At 45.5% G+C, this 23,972-nt stretch overlaps 3 protein-coding genes across 13 annotated transcripts in view; 2 read left to right on the top strand and 1 right to left on the bottom strand.

The window, feature by feature from the left end:
• Positions 1-1,897: 1,897 nt before the first annotated feature.
• On the bottom strand, positions 1,898-17,728 carry ANKRD66 (ankyrin repeat domain 66). Of its 9 annotated transcripts, none has more exons than XM_088665511.1 (5): positions 17,587-17,726; positions 17,271-17,425; positions 15,733-15,961; positions 14,630-14,802; positions 1,898-2,236 (listed from the first exon to the last, which is right to left on the bottom strand). In XM_088665511.1, exons 2-4 carry the CDS (start codon positions 17,407-17,409, stop codon positions 14,643-14,645), a joined length of 528 nt encoding a protein of 175 aa, XP_088521637.1. In that variant the 5' UTR covers positions 17,410-17,425; positions 17,587-17,726; the 3' UTR covers positions 1,898-2,236; positions 14,630-14,642. The 9 variants fall into 9 exon arrangements, with proteins under 9 accessions (XP_088521637.1, XP_088521642.1, XP_088521640.1 ...); XM_088665514.1 differs by lacking the exon at positions 1,898-2,236 and adding an exon at positions 3,084-3,210; XM_088665515.1 differs by lacking the exon at positions 1,898-2,236 and adding an exon at positions 8,744-8,762.
• LOC132591854 (taste receptor type 2 member 40-like) lies at positions 8,123-9,110 on the top strand. Its single transcript, XM_088665444.1, has one exon. It carries the CDS (start codon positions 8,123-8,125, stop codon positions 9,104-9,106), a length of 984 nt encoding a protein of 327 aa, XP_088521570.1. The 3' UTR covers positions 9,107-9,110.
• The window catches only part of LOC118082597 (dual specificity calcium/calmodulin-dependent 3',5'-cyclic nucleotide phosphodiesterase 1A-like), a 44,769-nt gene continuing 37,552 nt past the window's right edge, over positions 16,756-23,972 (top strand). For 2 of the 3 annotated variants that reach the window (XM_035110323.3, XM_035110324.3), the window contains exon 1: positions 16,756-17,148. In XM_035110323.3, the coding sequence (XP_034966214.2) occupies positions 16,913-17,148 (236 nt within the window). In that variant the 5' untranslated portion in view covers positions 16,756-16,912. Of the gene's footprint in view, positions 17,149-18,723; positions 18,831-23,972 lie in introns of those variants that run through there. The other variant, XM_035110326.3, reaches the window with a different exon arrangement.

Below are 23,972 nucleotides of genomic sequence, written 5' to 3'. Positions count from 1 at the left end.
CTGGGTAAAAGCGTTATCACTGGATATTTCTTCTCTTACCAGAAAGAGATGTTGATTTAGGAAATTTGGAACAATGGGGGAAATGTATCACTATACACTGGTCACAACACAATAAACATTTCTTCAATTTCTAAGGTGAAAGATGCTTTTCTCATATTTATACTGCTGTCAAACTAGATGTCCCCTATCCTATAGTTGTGTGTCTGATTACTCCTACCTAAGTGTAGAAGCTACATTTGCCCCTATTAAAACTCATTTTGTTAGTTTGGGCCCAGTTCTCCAAACTGTTAAGGTCATCTGTCTTCAGCATCATCTGTCTTCTGCGGCATTAGCTACCCCTCCCAGTTTGGTGTCCTCCACAAATTGTATGAGTATCCCCTCAATTCCTTCATCCAAGTTGTTTATAAAGAGATTGAACAACATCAGGCCCAGGGCAGAATCCTGCAGCTGTCCGTTTTATCCAGGATAATGAAGAACCATCGGTGAACACTTTTTGGGTCATGCCAGTCAGCCAGCCACAAATCCCCTTAATAGCAACCTCATCTAGCCTGCATTTTATCAGCTTCTCCACAAGAATATCATGTGGGAGCTTTTTTGAAAGCCTCTACATCCACAGCATTCCCTTGATCCACCAAGCTTGTATCTATCCAAAAAAGAAATAAAAGTAGTCTGGCATGACTTGTTTTGAAAAACCCATGCTGGGTCTTTGAAATCACAACATCCTTTCCCAAGTGCTCACAGACAGACTATTTAATGATGTGTTCAAGGAACTTTCCTGAAATTGACATCAACCTGACCAGTCTGTAGCTGCTTAGGTCCTCTTTCCCTCTGCTTGTGACAGAGAGCAGTTCCAACTCAGAGACCGAAGCAGAGAAGGAGGGGCAAGAGACTGCAGAAGAATAAACTGAGCCTGCCTCTCCTACTATGACAAGCTCCTCTCCCCCTTGTCTCCAAGGGCATGCAGAGTGATGTGTAGAGGGGAGCAGAGATTAGAGATGCCCTGCCCACAGTTGGAGACTGCTTGGGAAACAGCCAGCGGAGGGGGGGGGGTGAAGGTGGGAGCAGTTAGTCCTGGCAACTGATCTATTGGGACAAGACTGAGTGAGAAGTGTGGCTGAGTTGTATGCCATTTCCTTGAATAAAGAGTTAACTTCTCTGACAAACTCTACTTCTTGCATATGAATCCATCCAGCCCTGATAGCCTGAAAATAGTTCTTGCATGACTAGAGCCTTTGAACTCCCGAAGCTGTAAGCGATCATTCCAGTCTAATTTACCCAAGCTGCAATGTCTGCTAACAGCAACTATTAGATTCAAGAGCTGAGAAAAAATTCTGCCATTTCACGCTCTAAAAAGTTCCATTCATGGAATCTAAGGCTGTCCCTTTCTCCTTCTGTGCATCACTCTTGTCAGCCTTGCCCTCCTCCTTCACTCTTGAACTATGCAGAAAGTCAGCCAGGGCACTTGAGGACACCAGGGAGCAGCCTGAGAAGTTTCAGCTGGAAAACTGGTGCAGAGGATGTGCCTCCTGGCATAGGCTGGTGTCAAAGCTCTCCCCTGTGGAAAGAGGTTTGAGTGCAGCCTTAAAGTCAAAGCCACAGCTCTAAGGAGTGGCTTGGCAGCAACCTAGTTCTACCAGTATCACTAAATATTAGGTTACACTTTCCTCTGATATTTGCCTAGGGTTTCATACAATTCTTTCAGGGAATAACAGGTGCAAAAAGTCCATCATTTTCCTCCCCCCCCCTTTATTAAAGTTTTATTCCATTTTCTTTTTCTATCATTACATTCATCTCATATCCATAATATTTATATTACATTCCCTCTCCCCTCCCCTCCCCTCCTGGGCTTCCCCCAACTTCCACTTCTGATTTGTTTTTCTCTCATTACACACTGCTGTTTCTTTAAAAATACACTATTTATTTCTTTATCTTCTACATATTTTTCTTAATAAAGGTTTGAGTGTTTATTTAAATCCTGCCATCAAGTCAATAGTCTTCCTTTGTTTCTGCAAATATACTACCGGTATAAATGGTTCCCATTCTCTTTCAAAGTCACTCTTGTCTTTTCCCCGAAGTCTGTCCGTCAATTTCGCCAATTCTGCATAGTTCATTGGTTTTTCTTGCCATTACTCTTTAGTTGGCATTTCTCCAGTCTTCAAATTTTGTGCTATCAAAATTCTCGCCGCTGTAGTAGCATACATGAATAGCGTCCTCTTCTCTTTCAGTAGATCTTGGCCTAAGATACATAGCAAGAAAGCTTCTTTTTTTCAATTTTTTAAATACATTTTATAACAGCGCAAACAATTATATAAAGAAAAAAGAAACATCTACACACAAATACACAACAAAACAAAAACAAAACAAACAGACAATACATATAAATTCTTGTCATTTCATCATTTTCCTTAACCTCTTTGGGTGACTTCCTCGAGTCTCCCCTTACTGAATTTCAATTTTAATCATCTTTAGCAGTTACCAAAATTTTTTAAAAAACCATTAAACCATAATCAACTTTATATCCTTATCAAAAAATTCTCTCAATTTAAACTTCTTAATATATTAATACACTAAACAAAATTCCTACTTCTACACCGATAGCCTATATCAACTTCCAATAGGATTCCCAAACATAAAAATATTACAATATTTATTAAAATATAATTTAAATTTCTTCCAATCAAACCAAACCAAACTTTATTTGCATAGCCAACGGGCCATAGCATCAAAAAGACAAACACCAACAAAAATACATTACAAATATGGTTACCAATAAAACCTATTAAACCTATTAAAACCCATGGTAAAAGCTGGGTTGTCATTCAGTTGATATTTCTCTGTCCCATTGTTCCGGGCCGGTTAAGTATAGAGTCCAGCCAGATTGGAAGATTGTGAATATAGCCTCGGGAGGATGGTCAGGACAAGGAGAAAGATAACAATAACCAAATAAGCAGGGGGTAATAAATAAAAATGAATTAATAATCCCATTCCTTGAAACTTGGCATAAATAAAAAGAATAAAATCCTAGGCGGGGGATCCGGGTGACTACACTATTGTCATTCAAATAGCGTCTCTCAGTCTCATTGCTCTCTCGATAAATCTGGCAACCTTCTCTGTTATCGAGCTGTTCAGGTCGGCTAGGAGTGAAAACAATTTGGCTTCACATGAGCGGCCTGGGATGGCAGATAGGAGCGGCGTGATGATCTCATCCCTCTGGGTAGCCACAGTAAAATAAGGAATACTAATATTAATAACAACAATAATAAAACAATGCTGGTTAAGATACACCACTGACCTGGTCCATAAGGAGATCTAATGTTTTTCAAGCTATGCTTTCTGCTTCTAGCTACTCTCTATTGGCATATATTTACAACGGGAACATCATAATTCTTGTGGGCTGGCATTGGGGTGCTATCACGTTCATATTTAGGGGGTTAACATATATATCTTACAACAATAATGATAAATAATACTGATTTAATGTAAATTACATAACTATCTGAATAGATATATATAGGGCTCAAGCAGGGGTATTCTTGCATTTCAGGTGGTTGGACTCTGAGGTTCTGTTTCTGGGTTGGTAGGATTGTAGTGCAGATAACACCTGGTTTGCAGGCCAACCCCATATGAAAGAGCTGCATATTATTGCATCTCAGGGGGTTGGACTACATGACCACCAGGGTCCCATCGGACTCTGAGATACTGTTTCTGGATTGGCAGAATTGTAGTGCTGATAAAACCAAGGTTGCAGGTTCAATCCCCATATGGGATAGGTGCATACTGTTACGTTACAGGAGGTTGGACTAGATGACCACCAGGAGCGGATGCAGCTTGGAGGTCGCTTAATGCCTTAACCCTCAACAATTTTCTGAGGGACAGAGGAGCACCCTACCATACTCCTCCTGTGAGAGTACTCCTTAATTTTCCTGCATCTTTAAAAGATTTTGGTTATTGAATTTAGTTTTGCTCCCCATGAGAGTCTGTCAGGCACAGTAGAGTAAATGAGGGTACACCAAATAATAGTAATGATATTTAATAATAATAATAATAATAACAATAATATAATCACAGTGTAGTTATATACATTCACAAATATGTCCTTGTCAGTATAGAATATAATTGGATTAATTTTACTATTACAATAATACATATCTCCCCTGCTGCTATTAATAAATTAAGGAAGTTTTTGGATCTGGCAGTGGCCAGAAAGGTGTCAGCCTTGAGTGGACGAACGTTCTTGCATCCATCCATAAAGTTCAGCGAGGCGTCCCTGTACCAGGATGATGGTGTACATCTTTCGAATGAGGGAAATGATGTTTGGCTAGCTGACATTCTCAAGGCTATTAGGTATTGGTTACGGTTTTGAGGGTATTGGCGGCGAGCCCTTTAGGCTCGATTGGCGGTAGGCATTGGATTATCTCTGAAAGGTTACAGGTGGGGGGGGATTGCTGCCATCACCTCCCCCAAAATGCAGAAGGGTACTCCCTTAAGGAGTCTGGGGGCATGGCCATGTCCGAAGCTGTGGTAGGTGAGGGCCTAAGGCATGACCCCTAGTGGTGGCCCAAGGGTGAGTTCTTAGTTCAGCGTTTCTCAACCGGTGTTCCGCGGCACAGTACTGTGCTGCGAGACACCGGCTTGTGTGCTGCGACGTGTGGCGAGGAAAAGGGCGCTTTGCATTGCTGACGGACTTCCGGCGAGGCAAGATGGCGCGCTGCACGGCAGCGCAAAGCTCCTGAGAGCGACCAGCGTGCCCGTGCCGCCAGCCTAGCCTCCGGACCGCCGGAACCGCCACCGCCGGTACGCGGGCGCCAAGTGAGCCCGGCGGATTGACCGGGGAGCCGCTGGAGGCCCCCCCCCGCGACCCCACCGGAGCGACACCGGAAGCGCCCGGCTGGAGGATCGACGGACCCCTGGGCTCCGCGGCAGCCGCGTGGGCGTCGGAATCGCCCGGAGGATCAAGCGGGGAGCCGCTAAAGCCCCCCAGCGAGCCCGCCTGTGGTCGGGAAGAGCTCTGAAGCCCAGGACCTCCCACCACGCGACGGCCCTGCCTCGTCGCCGCAGCCGTCGCCACCCCAGCCGCCCCAGGAGAAGAGGAAAAGGAGGGAGCCTCCCCCAGGTGAGGGAAAAGGGGAAAGATAGGGAGGAGAGGGCCCCTCGCCACCCCCCAACCCAGGTGAGAGCGCCTGGTGGGTCTGCCTGGCTACCACGCAGCAGTTCTTCAGTGGCATGCTTTACGTCTCCCCTCTAAACTAAACTAAATATAGGGCAGCACAGAGTTGGTGTGCCGCGGGATTTTTTTTCATAGAACAAGTGTGCCGTGGCCCAAAAAAGGTTGAGAAACACTGTCTTAGTTGATCTGCAACTACCAAAACTGTTTTTTCTCCTTGAACTTTAATTTGGACCATCAATTTTCTCCCTTTCTCATCCTTTTGAATTAATTGTGGTTCAAGTGCAGGTTTTATGTACAAAGCAACTCCATGTTTTTTGGAAATGTCTGATGCAATAAATTGACTCCCTAATCTCTTATTAGTAAAAAATTTCCTTGCAACATGAGTCTCCTGTAGGCAAATTATAACCAAATTTCATTTTGAAATTTCATGCCACACCCTGTTCCTTTTTATTTTATTATTATTTTATTATTTATTATTTAAGCCATTCACATTCCAAGTCACATTTATTATTTAAGCCAGGGGTGTCAAACTCAAATTCATCGGGGGCCGCATCAGCAGTTTGGTCACCCTCAAAGGGCCGGTTGTGTCTGTAGGACTATGTGTCTACTCTTTCTTATCATAAATTATTGTCACTGCATTCAATTATTACTGTTTTTTGTAATAAGGTAAGCTCATTCCCGCCCCCACGCGGATCACATTCCTGCGTTGTGGCGCGTGTGTGGGAGGGGATGTAAACTAGGGAAATTTGAACAAAAGGTGGGGATCGATGGCTTGGGGGGGGGGGCTCAACTAAACCTTCGGCAGGAAGGAGAAAGCCACTGCTGGGATTAAAAACCTGCAGATGGAAAGAGGGCTTCCCTCTCCTGCCCTGCGCACACCCAAACCCGGCTAGGCAGGATGCCACACGCTGCAACCCACCCCATGCTTTGGAGAGGGGCAGGAACATGCGGTGCAGCGCCAACTCCCTGCTTTGCTTTTGCATCCTCCCTCCTCAGCGCCAGAGTCCCTTCCCCTCGCGCTGAGGGAGGGCAGCGGATTTCCCGAGGAGGAAGGCGGCGGCAGCCCCAGCGGACGTGCATCTTCGTCTCAGAGCTGCTCTTCCCCCCACCCGCGCTGTTGTCGTCTTCGCCGCCGCCTCTCCCTACCGGGACTGCAGGCAAAGGAGGATTGAAAACCTCCCCCCCCAAAAAAATTCCCCTCCCACCTACTCAAACCGCGAGGCAACTCCATCTGGAGCCCTACATCACGAGGGGCTGAGAGGAGGCGGCGGCAGAGCGGGAAGAGCAGCTCCACCGGAACTGAGAAGCCAAAGGGCGGCTTGGGGGTGGGGGGCAGAGCAAAAGCCAGGCACCCTCCCGAGTGTCTATGAGGAGAAAACGGGGGAAGAGGGAAGAGAAACCCGGCTCCATCAAGAGAGTGGCTGTTGCGCTTCGCCTACTTCCCCCTCAGGCTCACTCCGCGTCCCTTTCGCCCGCTCGCTCGCCCACCTCCCGGATGCAGCCGAGGAGAGGAAGGGAAGCGGCGGGCGGCGGCTCCCCAGTGCCGCCTCACTCGCTCTCGGAGACAACAGCAAAGCCCGCCAAAAAAAATTCCAGCGCTGCTCCGTCCCGGCACCAACTTTGCCGGCGGCGCCTGTAGGGCTTTCCTACCTCCTCGGCGGGCTTCCTCCTCCTCCTCCTGCATCTCACTTCCCCGTCTGGCCGCTGTGCCACCGCCTCCCTCAGCCTCATTCGAAATTGAAATTCCCTGGCCAAGGCCGTCAGCGCGGCTCCAGCGCCCTGGACTCCGCCTGCAGACCCGCCCCCGGTTTTGACCCTCGGCCAATCGCAGGCTCCAGAACTACTGTCAGCGGCTATTGTCGGCGGCGGCTACATGACGAGGTCTGGCGGGCCGGATTAGGCCCCCGGGCCTTGTGTTTGACACCCATGATTTAAGCCATTCAAATTCCAAGTTAGTAATTTGAGATTTGCCATTGTCTGGTTTACTTAAAAACGTTTTACTTTCTCGCCCTGTTCCTTCTGTTTTTTCCAATTTGTCTCTTTGCATCTCACAGAGGGTTCTGAAGTCTCTTCTCACATTTTGAAACTCTGGGTCCTTGCCGTGTTTGTCTAGGTTCTCCTGTACCTGACTCTCTGTCACTAATCTAAATCTCTTCTTCCTATAAGTAAAGGAAACTCCTTCCGGAAATTCCCATTTGGGGTTTATCTCTACTCCTCTAAGGATATCAGGTTTTGATACTTCCTTCTTTTAACTCTCAATTTAAATGGAATTTATTTGAAAATGTCAACTTCCTGTCCTTCAACCACCAGACCCTCCTCAAAGCTTTTTTTGCATTACTGCATCTTTAATTTTCCTTGTTATAAAAGTCAGGAGTACATCTGGTGGCTGTCTTCTCTCTCTCAAAGCTCGGGTTCAAACTTGATAGACATTCTCAATAAAGTCTTCCATTCCCTCCTTTGCCCCCATCCATTCTGCCAATATCCCACTCACATAGCTTGCAAGGACTTGCTCCTTCTCTATCTCCGGTAACCCCCTTATTCGAACCGTATTTACATTTAATCGTAATTGCAAGTCTTGCAGGAATAATCCCTGTCTCCGATAAAAATAGAATGCCTCTCTACCTAACCTTGAAAACAAATGCTCTGGGGATTGTGAGTAAATGTCATGTAAATCATTGCTTTTTTGCCACAAGCTCTTGGCAAAAGAGTTGGTTGTTCTGCACACCATGAAAAGAAGAATGCAAATCAGAGTCCAATAGGTGCCCTGTGACAGCATCACTTCTCAATTTCATGGATGATAATAAAGCATGTGCAATCCAAACGTTAAAGGCTACAGCCTTTTCAGACCGTGTATCTGGAAGAATGGAAGACCAAGGGTGCAACTATCAAAGAGCAGAGCGTTTTTCACTCCCAGTTATATACCTAGTTTGCACATCAATTGAGGCTGTTGTTGGGATGTCCTTGAATGCTTTCATTGCTGTAGTGAATTGCATTGATGGGATGAGAAATGGACACCTGAAATCCATTGATAAAATCTTGACTGCTTTTGGTGTCTCCAGATGTTTCTACATGTTCTTGCTAGTTGTCAAGATTTTCTGGATAGCATTCTTTCCTTGGATATTTGAAGACACAAGCTTATACCAAACATACAAAGCTACAATGTGGTTTCTAAATTGTACCAACCTCTGCTTCACTGCCTGCCTGTGTACATTTTACTGTGCAAAGATTGCTAACTTCCAGCACTACATTTTCTTCCTCCTGAAGACAAGAATCTCCAGATTGGTGCCCTGGATGCTTCTGGCTTCTTTGCTTGGATCATTGGCAACTATGTCACCTTTCTTCAAAGAAATGTACATCTTTACATGCCAAAACTACAGTAGTTTTGATATATTAGGAAATGTCACGCTTGAAGGCTTTACAGTAGAAACAGATTTTGTTCATTTGTTTCTGTGGTGTGGTCTGGGATTCTCAGTGGCTTTCTTCATCTCCGCCACATCAACTTTTCTCTTACTCTTTTCTCTGTGGAGACACACCCAGCAGATGCAGAACAGTTTAGCCAGTTTCAGCAGCCCAAGCATGGCTGCCCATTTTCAGGCTGTGAAAATAATCATTTCTCTCTTAGTCATAAATGTCATAAATTTTGTGTCTTTGATGGTCCTTCTGTCTAATATATTTCCAGACGACAGACTTGCAAGCCGGTTTTGCGCCACCATTCTAAATGCATGCCCTTCCGTGCAATGTAGCCTCTTGATTTGGGGAAATCCTAAACTGAAAAAGGAATTCAGTAGAGTTGTGCATTATATCAGGTGCATGTTCTTATTTGGAAAAGGTGCAATGAGAGATGCATTCTGTGTTCCATCAAAAATGATTGGAAGCGTGAGCTGCATCCCAAACACACGGTCATATTCATGTAGTCCAGAAGTGAGACAAGTGACATAAGAGGAATTGCATTAAATTAAAATCCTGTGAACGGAGATGATAAAGCAGTTTTGTTGTTTGATTGAGCCTGTATTGTAGCCTGATTTGCCTGCTATGTGCTTTAAAAAATCTTGAAAATAAAATTGTGTCCCTATAGAATAAAATGATAGTGGAGTCTTTCTGTGAAGTAGTGAGCCAACTGAATCTTTCTATGTAGAATAAAAAAAATTCCTTCAGTAGCACCTTAAAGACCAACTAAGTTTTTATTTTGGTATGAGCTTTCGTAAGAAGTGTGCATGCACACGAAAGCTCATACCAAAATAAAAACTTAGTTGGTCTTTAAGGTGCTACTGAAGGAATTTTTTTATTTTACTTCGACCCAGACCAACACGGCTACCTACCTGTAACCATTTCTATGTAGAGACAGATTGTTGAACTATGCATAACCTTTCCACTGCAGTAAAGAATGAGTGAAAATATGCATTACAAGTAGGCTATTAAAGAAAACACCAATCATTATGATGGGCTGGATGAAAGGGCAAGAAAATTAAGAATATTTGTGTCTGTCTGAGGGAGCCTGCGAGGAGCAAAGAGTCAATCTTGTCTGAAAATCATACCTTGGACACTCTTACATATAAGTTATTCTTTCGTCCACAGATGTGCAGAGGATAATGGACTTTTCGTCAGTGGCACTCTGCTTATGTGAAATGACACACATTCCCGAATAAGTGCTGTACAAGTGATGAAAGCAGAAAGCTCTATGTCAGGCATCCCCAAACTTCGGCCCTCCAGATGTTTTGGACTACAATTCCCATAATCCCTGACCACTGGTCCTCTTAGCTAGGGATCATGGGAGTTATAGGCCAAAACATCTGGAGGGCCGCAGTTTGGGGATGCCTGCTCTATGTATTCAAAGTGTTATGAGCTACCACTGACGAGAATATGGGGTTGCACAGAGATTTTCAAACTTTTTTGGGTCCACAGCTCCCTTGACCAACTACATTTTTTCTGCAGCACCCCTGTGGGGCTCAGGACGGAGCCCAGTTATGTCACCCCTTGCCTGCAGACCTGGCAGCTTCTCACACTTTTTCGAACACCCTGTTCCAGCAGCCCCCTCCCCCCTCTCCTTGGGAGTCCTCTGGTCTCTGAGGTGCCCCCCTGCCCCAAAGAGAGGCACCATTCCCCTGTGGAGCTTATAGCAAGGGTTGCTGCAATAAACAGCTGTGCAAGCCTTTGAGAATCAGAGATGTGAGAGGGCATCAGAGGAGGGAGGGATGGAAAGAGGGACAGAGGGCAGGGTTGCCCACAGACACGAGTACGCAGATGATACCCGGCTCTACCTCTCCTTCAAATCAGAACCAGTGAGGGCAGTGAAGGTTATTTGTGAGTGTCTGGATGGAAAATGGCTAATGGATTGAGGTTGAATTCTGACAAGACAGAAGTACTGTTTTGGGGGGACAGGAGGCAGGTGGGTGTGGAGGACTCCCTGAAGGACCAGGTGCGCAGCCTGGGAGTAATTTTGGACTCACAGCTGTCCATGGAGACACATGTGTCCAGGGCAGCTGTCTACCAGCTCCATCTGGTACGCAGGCTGAGACCCTACCTGCCCGTGGACTCTCTCGCCAGAGTGGTGCATGCTCTAGTTATCTCCCACTTGGACTAGTGCAATGCGCTCTATGTGGGGCTACCTTTGAAGGTGACTTGTAAACTACAACTAATCCAGAATGCAGCAGCTAGATTGGTGACTGGGAGTGGCCGCCGGGGCCATATAACACCGTCCTGAAAGACCCACATTGGCTCTCAGTACATTTCCAAGCACAATTCAAAGTGTTGGTGCTGACCTTGAAAGCCCTAAATGGCCTCAGCCCAGTATACCTGAAGGAGTGTCTCCACCCCCATTGTTCAGCCTGGACACTGAGGTCCAGCTCTGAGGGCCTTCTGGTGGTTCCTTCACTGCAAGAAGTGAGGTTACAGGGAACCAGGCAGAGGGCCTTCTTGGTAGTGGCACCCGCCCCATCAGATGTCAAGGAAATAGGCAACTATCTGACTTTTAGAAGACATCTGAAGGCAGCCCTGTTTGGGGAAGTTTTTTAATGTTTGATGTTTTAGTATGTTTTGATATATGTTGTGAGCTGCCCAAAGTGGCTGGGGAAATATTATATATTATATTGTTATTAAAGACACCCCAGGGTGCCATGGCATACTGGTTGAAAACCACTGTCTTAGCATGATGTAGGATTCCAACCCTTTAATTTAAGCTTCAATCCACTGTTACTTATTATATCTATTTATATTTCTGAATATGTATAAACTGCCCACTCATGAAAATAACATCACTAAAATATTGTAACACTATAAGATTATAAAATGCAGAGAAATGACCAACATTGAATCAAATTAATTATCCAAAAATGCTTGGTGGAAAAAGAACATTTTCAGCAGGTGACAAAACATTAGAATGGCAGCTTCCTGTTTAGTTTCCAGAGGAAGTCTTCCTCTTGAAGGTGCCACCACCTGACCTGCCTCTTGGTGTAGAAAGTAAGGGCTCACCCACACTTCCGTTTGCCCTGCCACTTCCCCCCAGGAAAACCCATGGTATAGCACTGAATTGGAACAAACGGCCATGGGGTTGGTTCCGAATGAGTGCTGAAGAGTGGGTTTTCACGGGAAAGAAGCCGAGCCAAGGCCACAGGGCTTGGACGAGTGGGAAACCGCTCAGACACTTGCTGCTTTCTAGGCACAGGGCAAGCAAAAGATGAGCCCTAACAGAAGAGGAGATCATTGTGGATGTCACGGTCTGGTTGGCGGGAGGTAGCAGTCCCGACTCAGGATGTGAGGACCAGAGGCAAGATGGCAGAGTGGAAGCAGGAACGGGAATCCAGGTGGTGCAGGGCTGAGGGTCCAGCAGCAGGCAGTCACAGGGTCAAGGAACCGAAGGTCAGGAAGCAGGGTGTAACGAAGGCGAAGGTCTGAAGGTCGAAGAGCAAGGAGTCACGAAGGTGAAGGTCCAAGGGTCGAGGAGCAAGGCGAAGGATCAAGGAACAGGAGGCCAGATGCAACAAGGCAGGGATTGCGTTGCTGTGGCAAAGAGCTGAAGGGAAATGCTGAGCTTTTATCCCTCCCAGCTCTTGCCACTAGGTGCAGTGAGTTATCAAGTGGCCTCACCTGAGTGGCCACTCCTTGCTTCTCTAGCACAAGCTGAGGCCTCACCTGAGTGGCCACTCCTTGCTTCTCTAGCACAAGCTGAGGCAGGTCCCAGTCCTGCAAAGCACTACAGGCCCCAGAGCCTGACTCTGCCCATACTCCTGACAGTGGAACAGTCGGGAGACCTTCTCTCAAGGATCCCAGGGATCTGATACTCCATTCTGGATGGTGCATAAAGGGACATGGTAGTCCTTCAGGTTAAGACTTTTAAAAGCAACCCTTTAGTGAGGCAGTTTCATTCCTTTGCTTGTCTGTTATTTTTCTTTCCTCCCCTTCTATATTGCCAATGGAAGGGACGCCCCCCCCCCCCAGTGGAGTAGAAATGAAATTGAAGAAGACTAGGAGGAAGGAATCCTTTGTTTAGAAAGACTTCCCCCTTTGTCTCATTGCAGCTCTAAGGGAAAGGGTCTACTTCTTGAAACTCCTAAGATGTCTGGTCACATCCACAACATACATTTTAATCACATTTAAAGCAAAAGGCTTCCCCTAAATTATCAAGGAAACCACTCACCCAGCTACAATTTCCAGTAACCTTAGCAAACTGTGGTTCCAAGGATTGTTTAGGGGAAGCCAAGTGTGTCCAGAATATATCAAAATATATATCAAAATGTATCAGAATATATCAAAATGATGTATCAAAATGTCCACAAACTTTTGAATATATTTGCTACCAAACTAATTCAGATGGTGAGCCCAATCGCAGTTTAATAGTAGCAGGCTATTAAGAAGATTGACTTATACATATTTTTTCCCAAAACAACAACAAAAAGATAAGTTTTTGTTTATTATAGCAGCTGGAACTCCAACCTTCAGGTTTCCTAAAGAGTTAATGAAACTCACCGTGTTTCTCCTATGGTTTTTAAATTACTGTTATCCATGCTACTTAGCTTTTCTAAATAAGCATGCAAAACTGAGCATATGACACCATGCCTGTGAAAAGAATACTCTCCATATTTACATTTCTCAGAAACCTGGAGCTTCATTATGATGGACATAACTCAGTGGGCTTGTTTTCTTTGGACAAGTCTGAAAGTTCAGTGGCTGTTCATCCTACTTCCATATTCTAAGGGTGTGGCATGAAGATTTTCCTCCTGAGTGGAAACGCTGACTGTTTTAAAGGATAACAGTTGTCAGGAGCTGGACTGAGGAGCCCCTCCCCGTTTTTCTGAACCTTCCCAAAGGCAGGAGGACATTTTGAACAGTGGTTTGCAGAGGGACATAGTCCAGAGGGGAAAGCTGGGAAATACTGAGGGAGGAACAGCTAGAACAGCTAGAAGAGGAAATGCCAAGAGAGAGAGAGAGTTGGCAGATTCAGTGTCCTTGGACTGCATTCCTGACCCCCTTCGCCTAAGACTACATGGACTTTGAGAGTGATAGAACAGAGAACTCAGCAGCAACAAGCTCAGATTACCCAATGTAGGAATGATGTAGATTAATGGGGACGGAGCGGGTGAAACTTTACTGGGAGCAATGCCATTTTTTAGAGAGATATGCATTCCTTTGTATCTTCCTGTGACTATTAAAGAACTCATCTGGTAAGAAAGCTTCTTTTGTTTTATCTGCTTATTTACTGCCACAGGGGGAGGGATCCAATCCCCCAAAGTCTGACAACAGTCCACTGGTGCAGCAATCTTGGGCATTGGCACAACCATTAATTGTGTTGCTGGTACTTGGAAGTCAAACTATCATTGGAGTTTGACAAATGCTTTACTTTTGATGTTGCATCAGATAGGGCACAGATACTTGGATTTAGAAAATAAAAATTGGGCTGTTACAGCAATCTACATGTTTCTTGCAAAGCTATAGAAATTGCAAAAAGGTGAGCTGATTCTGGACCTGCTTTACAAGCTCTAAGTCAATAATCCAGTACTATACTCTGGTTTTTCATTGTTCTGACCTCCAATTTGCTGTTTGCTTGAGCATCTCCACAGTGGGAAGGTTTGCAAACTTCAGCCCCTTCCTTTTCATTCATCTCCTGGATTCTTTATCTCTGATCACCAGCATCTCTCTCTTTAGTGTGATTTATACAGCGATGTGTTATCTCCTGTAAGAATTCTAAGGTCCCAAATATAAAATAAATGTTCATAAATGACATGGCAAACACAGACATAAGTATATAAACCTTGTGTCTGAAACAGTTCCACCTCACCACCCCAGGCATCAATCTCTTGGCATCCAGCACCAGCTGCTCCGGTTTCACCTCTCATTTTTACTAGATATGCCCAGTAAAAGGTTTGCATCGAACCAAAAGATGCTGTAAGCGCTGCTCAAAAGGAAGGTGTCTATGCTGCTTAGCTAAGGCAGCTGGGCTGCATCTATAGAGTTCTGCTTATTACTTACTCCAGGAGTTGGATCATCGCCTTTCCCCACATGCTTTTTTGTGGGTTCCTTTTGTGTGTAGGCTTTGTTTTTCAAAGGCCTCCTTTTTACGCTCCCAATCTTCGTCCTCCAGGTCCAGCTGAGTCCCTTTTAATTTTGCTCTCTGACAGAACTCCCTAAACTCTACCTCTGCCCTAGATGAAGGAGAAAGGACAGACATCTTCACCAAAATCAGCAAAACCTCTCAAGCCATCAGGATTTGATACGGCATATTTATTCAATAAAATATAATGTTCTTAGTGTGCTGGTTGGTTCTTTTCAATCAGTAACCCAAACTACTTATTTCCATGTTACATTTTGTTTGTCCAGGACAACAATGGGTTGGGGATCTACTTTTTGCTCTGGTGTGGACAAGCCCCTGGTTGGGGTGGGGGTGGATTTATATTCTACATGCTGAAAATCCTCGGTTCAAATCTAGGATGCTAGGAAGGGGAGGCAGGCCCTTGCAGAGCTGATGTGAGGCCGGGGTGCGAGTCTTGTTCTTCACAGCCCCCCCCCCTCGGGAGGGGGCGCTGAAAGCAGCCCTGAACAGGTTAGCCCTCCGAGGCCTAGGGGAAGTGTACCTGGCTGCCTCCCCCCCCCCCAGGCAAGAGAGGCATAGTGGAGCACAATAGGATTGCTGTGTGGATCAACAGCTGGCTTAACTATGGGCTAACCAGCCCTCATGGCTGGCTCCCCCCCCCCAGGACTCCTTGCCACTCGCCTTTAGCCAACTGCCTTGCACAGCCAGGGCAGCATCACTTAACTCTCTTGGGGGTCCTGAGGTGCCTGCACAGGTTGTGGTTCTGGAGCTTTGGAATCTCTCTCCCAGTGGGTATTTGGCTGCCTCTTTATTGCCATTCAAACATTGTTGTTTTTAGAGCCTTTCAATGTGTTAGTCGCCTGTTCTTAATCTGATTTTTATACTAATCCCTGCTTTAAATTGCATTCTTTTAACTTGCTTTTTTAATAACAGCTTTTTTTGTGTGAATGAGGCGAGTTTCTCTGCTCTATCAGCTGAGGAGTGGGATATAAATCTAGCTAATAATAACTGATTTATCTGTTAACAGTTTGTCAATACTTACACCTTTAAGAACGTGACACAATCTTTGTGTCCATAGATCTCTGCGATCCTTTTTGGTGTGTCCCCATAGAGATCTGCAGCATCAATAGGAGCATGCAGAGAATGAAGAGTTCTTAACACTCCTAGCTTCCCCGATTCAGCACCAAAATGCGCTGCGGTCCACCCTGCTTCAGTTCTCAAGCACAGGCGAGCACCATGCTCCACAAGCAGTTTTATTATCTTTGAGTGCCCTGATGGAAATACAAGTACAGTATGGGAGCAAAATGGGTGAAATTGATCACAGTGGAATTTCTTCATTATAGACAAGTTCCAGAAGAGTTGCAGCCATCTGCTACCTGAGGCAAATCACAAAATGGTGTCCCCCTCCCTGCCAGGGAAGAACGGTCAGTGAAGATCTACAACAGGAACAAGGGGGAGGGGATATCAGGATCTGCTGCCCCTATGGATCCTGCCACCCTTGCCTCGTAAGTGGGCCAGCCTTGGTTGCTGCAAATACACCAAAGTCTGTGGCACCTTAAGGTGTGTGTGGAGTGTTAAATGGTGGCTCCCCATGTTGGCTCTCATCCACCATCCCTGGCCATCAACCAGGCTGGCTGAGGCTGATGGGAATTGGAGTCGAAGAACTGGAGAGCCACAGGTTCCCCACACCAGCCTTTAAAACGAACTGATTTATTGTAGCCTAAGCTTTCATGGCTCAAAACCATTTCCTCAAATGAACAAAGTGTTATGCTGTGCTGATGTGTAGACATGCATATGAAAAGACAAGAATTGCAAGCAGTGGTGTCAAATGGCCAAGATAGGCCATCCGTCGCACCCAAGTGGAAGTCTATGTTATTTCCTACTCCTAGTGGAAAAGGAAACCAACAACTCGCATAACATCTCAATGAGCTGTCATTCAGACATTTCATGCTGCAGCCTCCCTTTGGAATTTCTTTCTTTGAAGAATGTTGCTTTTCAGCAGGGGCGGAGCAAGCGGGGATGGGGGTGGTTTGCCCCAGGCACCGCCCTGGAGGGGATGTCACTCGGGGCCACGCCCCCGCCCCTCGCCCCTGCACGACAGCCTCAGGGGGGGAAAACTGCAGGCGCGCGGGGGAACGCGATCCCCCTCTACCTAGGACGCATGTGCAGTGGGATGCTGTGGATGCGTACAACGTAGAGGGGATCGCACCCCCGACTTCTAAATGGAGCCTAAACCGAGTGTCCAGGCTCAGGCGCCGATCGCAGGGTGGGGGCGCAGCCCCGAGTGCCACTCCTCCTCCAGCACCACGCCAGTGGGCTATCTACCTGGAGCCTGGACGCTCCGTTTTGAATTCGCAGCAACGAATGCGTCGTTACGTAGCAACGCCCCCCCCCGGGGGCATGGCAATTTGGCGCCCCGGGTGTCGCAGCACCTCGCTACGCCCGCTTTTCAGTTCAGGTCAGTAGCAGAGAATCTTAGGAGACTGAAATGTTCTATTTGTTTCTGACTTCACTTCTGTTGTTTTTTCTGTCAGATTAGTACCCTCTTTGTGAAAGCAGTAGAAGAGATTTATTGCTTACCTTTTGCTGCAGCCCAGTGCAGTGGCGTTCTGTCACTCCAATAAATATCTTTGCAATTTGGGTCACACAGCCCTGTCTTGAGAATCTCATCCACCAAGTCACAATTACCCAAAGCTACAGCTTCATGCAGTTCTGTCATGCTGTTACATTAAGCTCTGTGCAAGACAGAAGAAAAACAAAAAACTGAAAACCCAAATCCTGCATGATTTTGTACTTTTTTTATCCAAATGAGACACAGTTATTGGGGGTAAAAGGAAGGTAGTAAGAAAGAAAATATTTACAGGCAGTCTTTTCTGAAAATGAATCACATGCCTACCCGTCTGTGCTCCAAGCCTATGTCCCCTTGTTTGGGTTTAAGTCCCACTGACATTAGGAGATAAAGACAACATGAGATTTTGCCTCTGCAATAAAGAAAGCAAAGTCTGTCTGCTGATGACAAAATCTTCCAGTCTGTTGTTACTTACTCTCTATGGGAACTGGCTCCTCCCATGTTAAAGCTGCAGAGCTTTAAAGGAGAAATGTTTTCAGCAGATGCATGTGACACAGGCTTAGGCATTGGATTTTAGATGGCCTATGGAAATAAGGTAAAGGGTCAATATTGCACAATAAGAGAATTGGGTTGTAAGGTTTCATGAAGCTGCAGATTTATTAAATATTTTAAGGAAGGTATCTTTTCCAAGCTGCTCTTCCCTATCTGAAAAAAGGATGGCCTGAACTCTTTCAAGAGCTGCTTCCAGATGGGTAGCACCCGGCACTTTCCAATTGTTGCTCTTCTGTTGCAAGCGGCATGCAGAATTGCAAGAAACTCTCCATACTAGTGAGCATATTGTGCTTCTAAAAATGTGTGCAATCTGCTACGTTCAGTACTAGGCACCAGCAGGCTTGGCATGGTTGCTGTATTTTTCAAAGGGAAGGTCCCAATTGACCTGAGCTGCCCTTTGACTCTAAGCCCACATTTGCTGCAGTGGCTCTTGTCTTATCAGCCCATTGCGGTTTTTAATCAATCTTTTAATTGACACTAAAATGCTTTGTTTAGTTATAATTTTAAGAATGTTTTAAAATATGGAAATGCCATTTAAATGAAAGTATAGAGCTGTAACACTATAATGCTAATTTTGAAAAGAAGGGGGGACTTTCTGGTCACCCCCACTTTGCAAAGGTTATAAATGACAATGAGAGAAATTGCTTTTTAACAATCATTTTTATAATAGCATAATATCATCATACTTTAATGCTGTAACACTTTCATTTAGTGGCATTTCACTAATTTTTTAATATTAAAAATTATAACCAGTAATGCACCAGTAATGAAAACATAGATTAAAATGAACAATACAATATAAAATGGTGCCCAATGAAAATATTATGGTGAATGTGTTCTGTGATCGTTCACCTGCGTGATACATCATTGCCCTTCTTCAAACCATGGACTTCAAAAAACACACCTGTGCAGTTAGTGCTGCTCTTCTGGAAAAAGGGAGGACTTTCTGTGGCCAGAGGAAAGACAGAAGAACCCGCAGGAAAAAGTCCAGGATTGCAGTGATTTGGTGATAGTGTTGTGTGAGTATCCCATAATAGAATAGAATAGTAATTTATTTGCCAAGTACTTACATACTTGGAATTTGCTTTGGTTAATTTTACAATGTAAATGTACTTTATACAAAACACTTTATACAAAATATCTGTGTGAGGATCGGAGTGTGCAGAACACTATTTCAAGCAAAGAGGAGCCACTCCGACTGCACCTGGAGCTTTTGCCTTCTGTCCCTGTAGTGACTTCAAAACAGGTTGAGGTGGTTGTTGGTGCCTCTGGTGCTGTCACGGTCTGGTCGGCGGGCGTCAGGACCAGAGGCAAGATGGTGGTGAAGAAGCAGGGTCGAAGGCAGAGGCGAAGGTCCACGGGGCACGAAGCAAGGCGAAGGCAAAGCGAGGGTCCAGGAACAAGAAGCAAGGCGAAGGTCCATGGGGCAAGAGCAAGGCGAAGGCGAAGCAAAGGTCCAAGGAGCAAGGAGCAAGGCGAAGGATCCAGGAACAAGAAGCAAGGCGAAGGTCCACGGGGCAGGAGCAAGGCGAAGGCGAGGCAGGGGTCCAAGAAGCACGGCAGCAACAAGGCAAGGGTCCAAGGAACAGGAGGCCAGATGCAACCAGGCAGGGATAGCGTTGCTGTGGCAAAGAGCTGAAGGGAAATGCTGGGCTTTTATCCCTCCCAGCTCCTGCCACCAGGTGCAGTGAGATCTCAAGTGGCCTCACCTGGGTGATTACTCCTTGCTTCTCCAGCACAAGCCGAGGACTTCACCTGTGTGGCCATGCCTTGCTTCTCCAGCATAAGTTGAGGCATGCCCCAGTCCTGCAAAGCACTACAGGCCCCAGAGCTTGACTCCTGCCCATACTCCTGACAGGCGCCGAGTGAATTGCTCTAGTTGATAATGCTTGACTTTGCTATAAAACGGATTCAGGTCGTTTGCCAATTTTTGACTCTCCGGAGCAGAAGAACATGTTCTCTTATATTCAGTAAAAGAAGATGTTCTCTTATATTCAGAAATGTTCTGTAAATTCTGTAAATTTAGTAAGGAACCAAGAGAACAAAAACTTTAAAAAAGAATGGGAAAAATTTATAAGTTACTAGCTGGCCCGGGCATGCGTTGCTGTGCCTGACTCAGGGTCCTTGTTTCCCAGGAAAGGGGGAGGATGTGTCTGCCCCCCCCCGGACTATGTGTCCATCCGTCCCCTGTTGTTGTGTCTCATCCCTGTGATTCCTCCCATCCTATCGTGACTCATGAGGTATCCCTCCCCCCTCCCCCACCCGAGGTCATCCCTGTGAGTCCCCCAACCCTGGCTCAACCCATGACCTATTTGGGCCCCTCCCCCCCCACCCAGGGCTCCACTCCGAGGCCTAGTCTGTAGGCCTTGGCTTGGCCTAGTATGTAAATGCGAGCCTCGGCCTCTGCCCTGTATCTCTATTCCTTCCCATCATGCACTTTGGGGTGAGTTGTGTGTTCTGAAACACGGGGTTTTGGGTTTTTTATGTGGCCCAGGTGTGATATCTGTGTACGGAAAGTGTCTTAGGTTACTCTCTTATTCGCATGTGGCGTTGTGTTCAAATTTCAACGCTATTGGTCAAGTGGTTTCGTAGAACATTAGAGAGGAACGGACATGCCCAGTTTACATTTTTATATATAGAGTGGTGCCTTGCTAGACGAATGCCCTGTTAGACGAATTTTTCGCTTAACAAAGAGATTTTGCAATCGGAGGTTGCCTCGCAAGACGACGAGGTTTTCTATGGCCGCCGCTTCATCTTGCGAAGCGTGGCCATAAAAACCTCCAATCACAAAACCTACAGGGCATTCCTCTAGTGAAAGGGGAACACAGCTGTAGCGTGGGAAGAAGGCAAAGGAAGATGAGCTGTCAGCGCCTGTCAGCTGATCTTCCTTTGCCTTCTTGCTGCGCTGCAGCTGGTTCCCCTTTGTGTTCTGCTGGTCTCTGCCGGTTGCCGCGAGCAGTGAGGGGCAACCGGCAGAGACCAGCGGAACACTAGCGCGGGAAGAGCCTCGTCCGATCCCGGCTCTGTCGGGCGGGGTGGGGGAAAGGCGGAGGAACGGATCATTCCTCCGCCTTTTCCCCACCTCAACTGTCACACAGCCGGGGGACAGAGTCGAAGATCGGCGGGCGCTGCTTGCCAGGGTTGACAAGCCCCGGCAAGAGTTCCTCCGCCGATCTTCGTGTGACAGGCGGTGGGGAAGGCAGGCAAGCAAGAGAGCAAGCACCTGCCTGCCTGCCCCGCCGCCAGTCCCCCGGAGCCCATAGGAACGCATTGATTAAGTTTCAATGCATTCCTATGGGAAACTGGGACTCGCTAGACTAATTTTTCATAGGACGAATTGAGTCCTGGAACGAATTAAATTCGTCTAGTGAGGCACCACTGTATAGATCTAGGAGACCACTGTAAGCAGATGGAAATATTAGCAGGATTTTAATTCCACTTGTAATCTAACCAATACTATGGATAATATGGATTAATATAAAATTTAGAGTATAGAATGTGCAGTTGTAAATGTTGAAAATAGGACCCCAGCGTGGGGGGGGGGGGTCGCGAGATTCAGAATAATCTCAATATATGGATATGTATATGGATTGTTATAATTTCATAATTGTAAAATCAAATAAAAATGCTTTGGTTTTTTTAAAAAGGTTTTTAACTCTTCAAAGGTCAAATTTATGTGCTTTTGCATATAGCAGTCTGAAAATGCAGGCAGTAAAACTTAGGTTCCAAAGTGGTGAATGTTTCTAAATTATTTGTATAAAAACACAAAGATGGCTTGCTTAAGCCACACTGTCTCAGCTTGGAGCACCCTGCTTAAACCTCCTTACTGGTGGAATCACATGGTGGAATGGCTTGATAACCTTTCCTCCCAAGGCTAGGGGCAATGACTTAGCTAAGGCTGGCAGGACAGCTTACTTTATGTTCTTAACCCCTTCATGCATTAATTAGTGTTAAGCATGTTGGTTATATGAGGCTGATTTTTCCCACAGAAAGGATAAACAGTCCATAAAAGTACAGCTATTTCATCTCAGGACTACTAGATTCTCCTGCTTTTGACTTGTAGTTTAACCATAGCTGTCAAGTTTTCCCTTCTCTCGCGAGGAAGCCTATTCAGCATAAGGGAATTTCCCTTTTTTTAAAAAAGAGAGAACTTGACAGCTATGAGTTTAACAATCCTTGCATCTGTTGTCAGTACCACTAGGTTTTCACATAAAATATAAGTGAGGGAGTGGGGAACAGCCCTGGGAAATAAGTGCGGACTGCTGTGTACACCAAGGTTGTTACCAGCTACGTCAGTATGACATCACAATGCTTATGTAAGGGCTTGACTTTCTTCTGTTGAACTGACCTCAGCGAGGTATTTATAAGAATGATGTGCATGTAGGGATAGGGAGCTACTCTTAGCTTACGTATATTTAAATGTAGCAACAGTAAAGTTAGTAGACAAAACAGCTGCAAATATGACACAGGATAAACGGGGGAAGCTTGGTGCCAGAACAAATTATACCTCAGCAAAGTCAAAAACCTGTGATCAAAGGGCCAGGAAGAAACTTTCTGCCACTCTGCTGTAAGTACAGCATCTTTACTTCTAAGCTGAGGGCAGGTATGGGCCTCACAGCTCTCAGTCCTCGTTGTGTTTCATCTGACACAAGAACACTACCTGATCAGAAACTTGCCACTCTTTCTTTTGGCCCTGACAGCTGATTCAGTCACATTGTCCAACCCTAGTTAAATGGTGAACATATTTTTTAAAACACCTATATATGACTTTTATAACAGAAGCTGCATGAAAAGTCCAAAATCCACACTTGCACAATACTTTTATTAGGACCAACAAGTAAGATGTTACACAAATTGGGAGGGGAGAAGGAAAAACAATAATCCCCCTCCCAAAATACATAAATTGGGCTGCATGTTGGAGCTATGAGGTCCTCAGATTGTAATCATCATCTTAAATAAGAACTGCAGATCATTGGCATTATTCCTTTCATCAATCTCCAAACACAGATTAGATATCAATAGAAAATGTCAAAAATTGTGTGCTGATTACCCCAATCCCCATCCATTGCCATTGTGTTACGGCTGCACCCTGCCACCTCCATTGTGATCTTCCGTTGTGTTTTGCTCTCTCTAATGAGTCCTGGGGATAGAAGTTTGAGAACCCCTGAACTAGGAAACCTGGGGAATGTCAAGTAAAAGAGAAATTCCCTAACCTAGGGGATTTATGCCAAAGGTGGGCAAGATGTGGCCCTTCAAACGTTGCTGTGCTCCAACTCCCATCAGCCTCAGCCAGCAGGGCCCATATTGCAAGTTAACAGGCTGAAAGGAAAATACCAGGCTGTTGCATGAGAAGAACAAAGGAACTTTTATTGTCTTTGCTGGCCAGACAGACAAGCTCAGTGGATTAACATCCAAAAGGACTGAGCACCCTCCCAAAGAAGGGGGCTTCCTAATATACTTTCCCCTTATCTGTTAAGACTATACATACACATGGAGTACCTTCCAATCATTTGGGATAGCGCCCTACTATGATTCCATATAAGGACTCTGGTTAATTGCATATTAATTAAGCAAGCAAACAAAGGACTCTCTGAGCACCTTCATGCAGCACATGGGCCTCTTCTGTATTATGCACATACTTTGGTATGTGGCAAGAAGATAAGGAGTAAGGCCGTTCCTGGTGCCTTAAGGACAGAATGTCTCCTGATACAATGGGGCAACTCTTTGGTTCAAGATTAGCTGCAGGTCTTTAATTGCCAATTCCCCTGAATTACCCTGCCAATTACCCTGAAGTATCCCATCTATAGAATAGTGTGACCAGAAAATAAAAAATAAACATGTTAAACCAGGCCACTAATATCATTCCGGTGGTGGTGGTAAACAGGATGGTAGCATTTATTTATTTATTGGAAGACATCTTATAATTGATTACTGATGTTTTAAGTTGGTTTTGCTGGTACAGTCATACCTCGGTTTAAGTACGCTTTGGTTTGAGTACTTTCAGTTTAAGTACTCTGTGGACCTGTCTGGAACGGATTAATCCACTTTCCATTACTTTCAATGGGAAAGTTCGCTTCAGGTTAAGTACGCTTCAGTTTAAGTACTCCGCGGACCGTCTGGAACGGATTAATCCACTTTCCATTACTTTCAATGGGAAAGTT

The sequence above is a fragment of the Zootoca vivipara genome, chromosome 3, assembly GCF_965207765.1.
Source record: "Zootoca vivipara chromosome 3, rZooViv2.hap1.1, whole genome shotgun sequence".
Lineage (NCBI taxonomy): Eukaryota > Metazoa > Chordata > Lepidosauria > Squamata > Lacertidae > Zootoca > Zootoca vivipara.
The sequence above is the reverse complement of the archived record's forward strand: the minus strand, read 5'-3'. Positions and strand labels throughout refer to the sequence as shown.

Excerpts from the sequence above, each read along its gene's own strand:
- LOC132591854 (XM_088665444.1), top strand. The coding sequence starts at position 8,123 with ATGTCCTTGAATGCTTTCATTGCTGTAGTGAATTGCATTGATGGGATG.
- ANKRD66 (XM_035110329.3), bottom strand. The coding sequence starts at position 17,409 with ATGACAGAACTGCATGAAGCTGTAGCTTTGGGTAATTGTGACTTGGTG. Across the intron at positions 15,962-17,270 it reads GCACTGGGCTGCAGCAAAAG|GGCACTCAAAGATAATAAAA; the intron begins GTAAGCAATAAA and ends TATTTCCATCAG. Across the intron at positions 14,803-15,732 it reads TGTGTCACGTTCTTAAAGGT|GGCAGAGGTAGAGTTTAGGG; the intron begins GTAAGTATTGAC and ends TCCTTCATCTAG.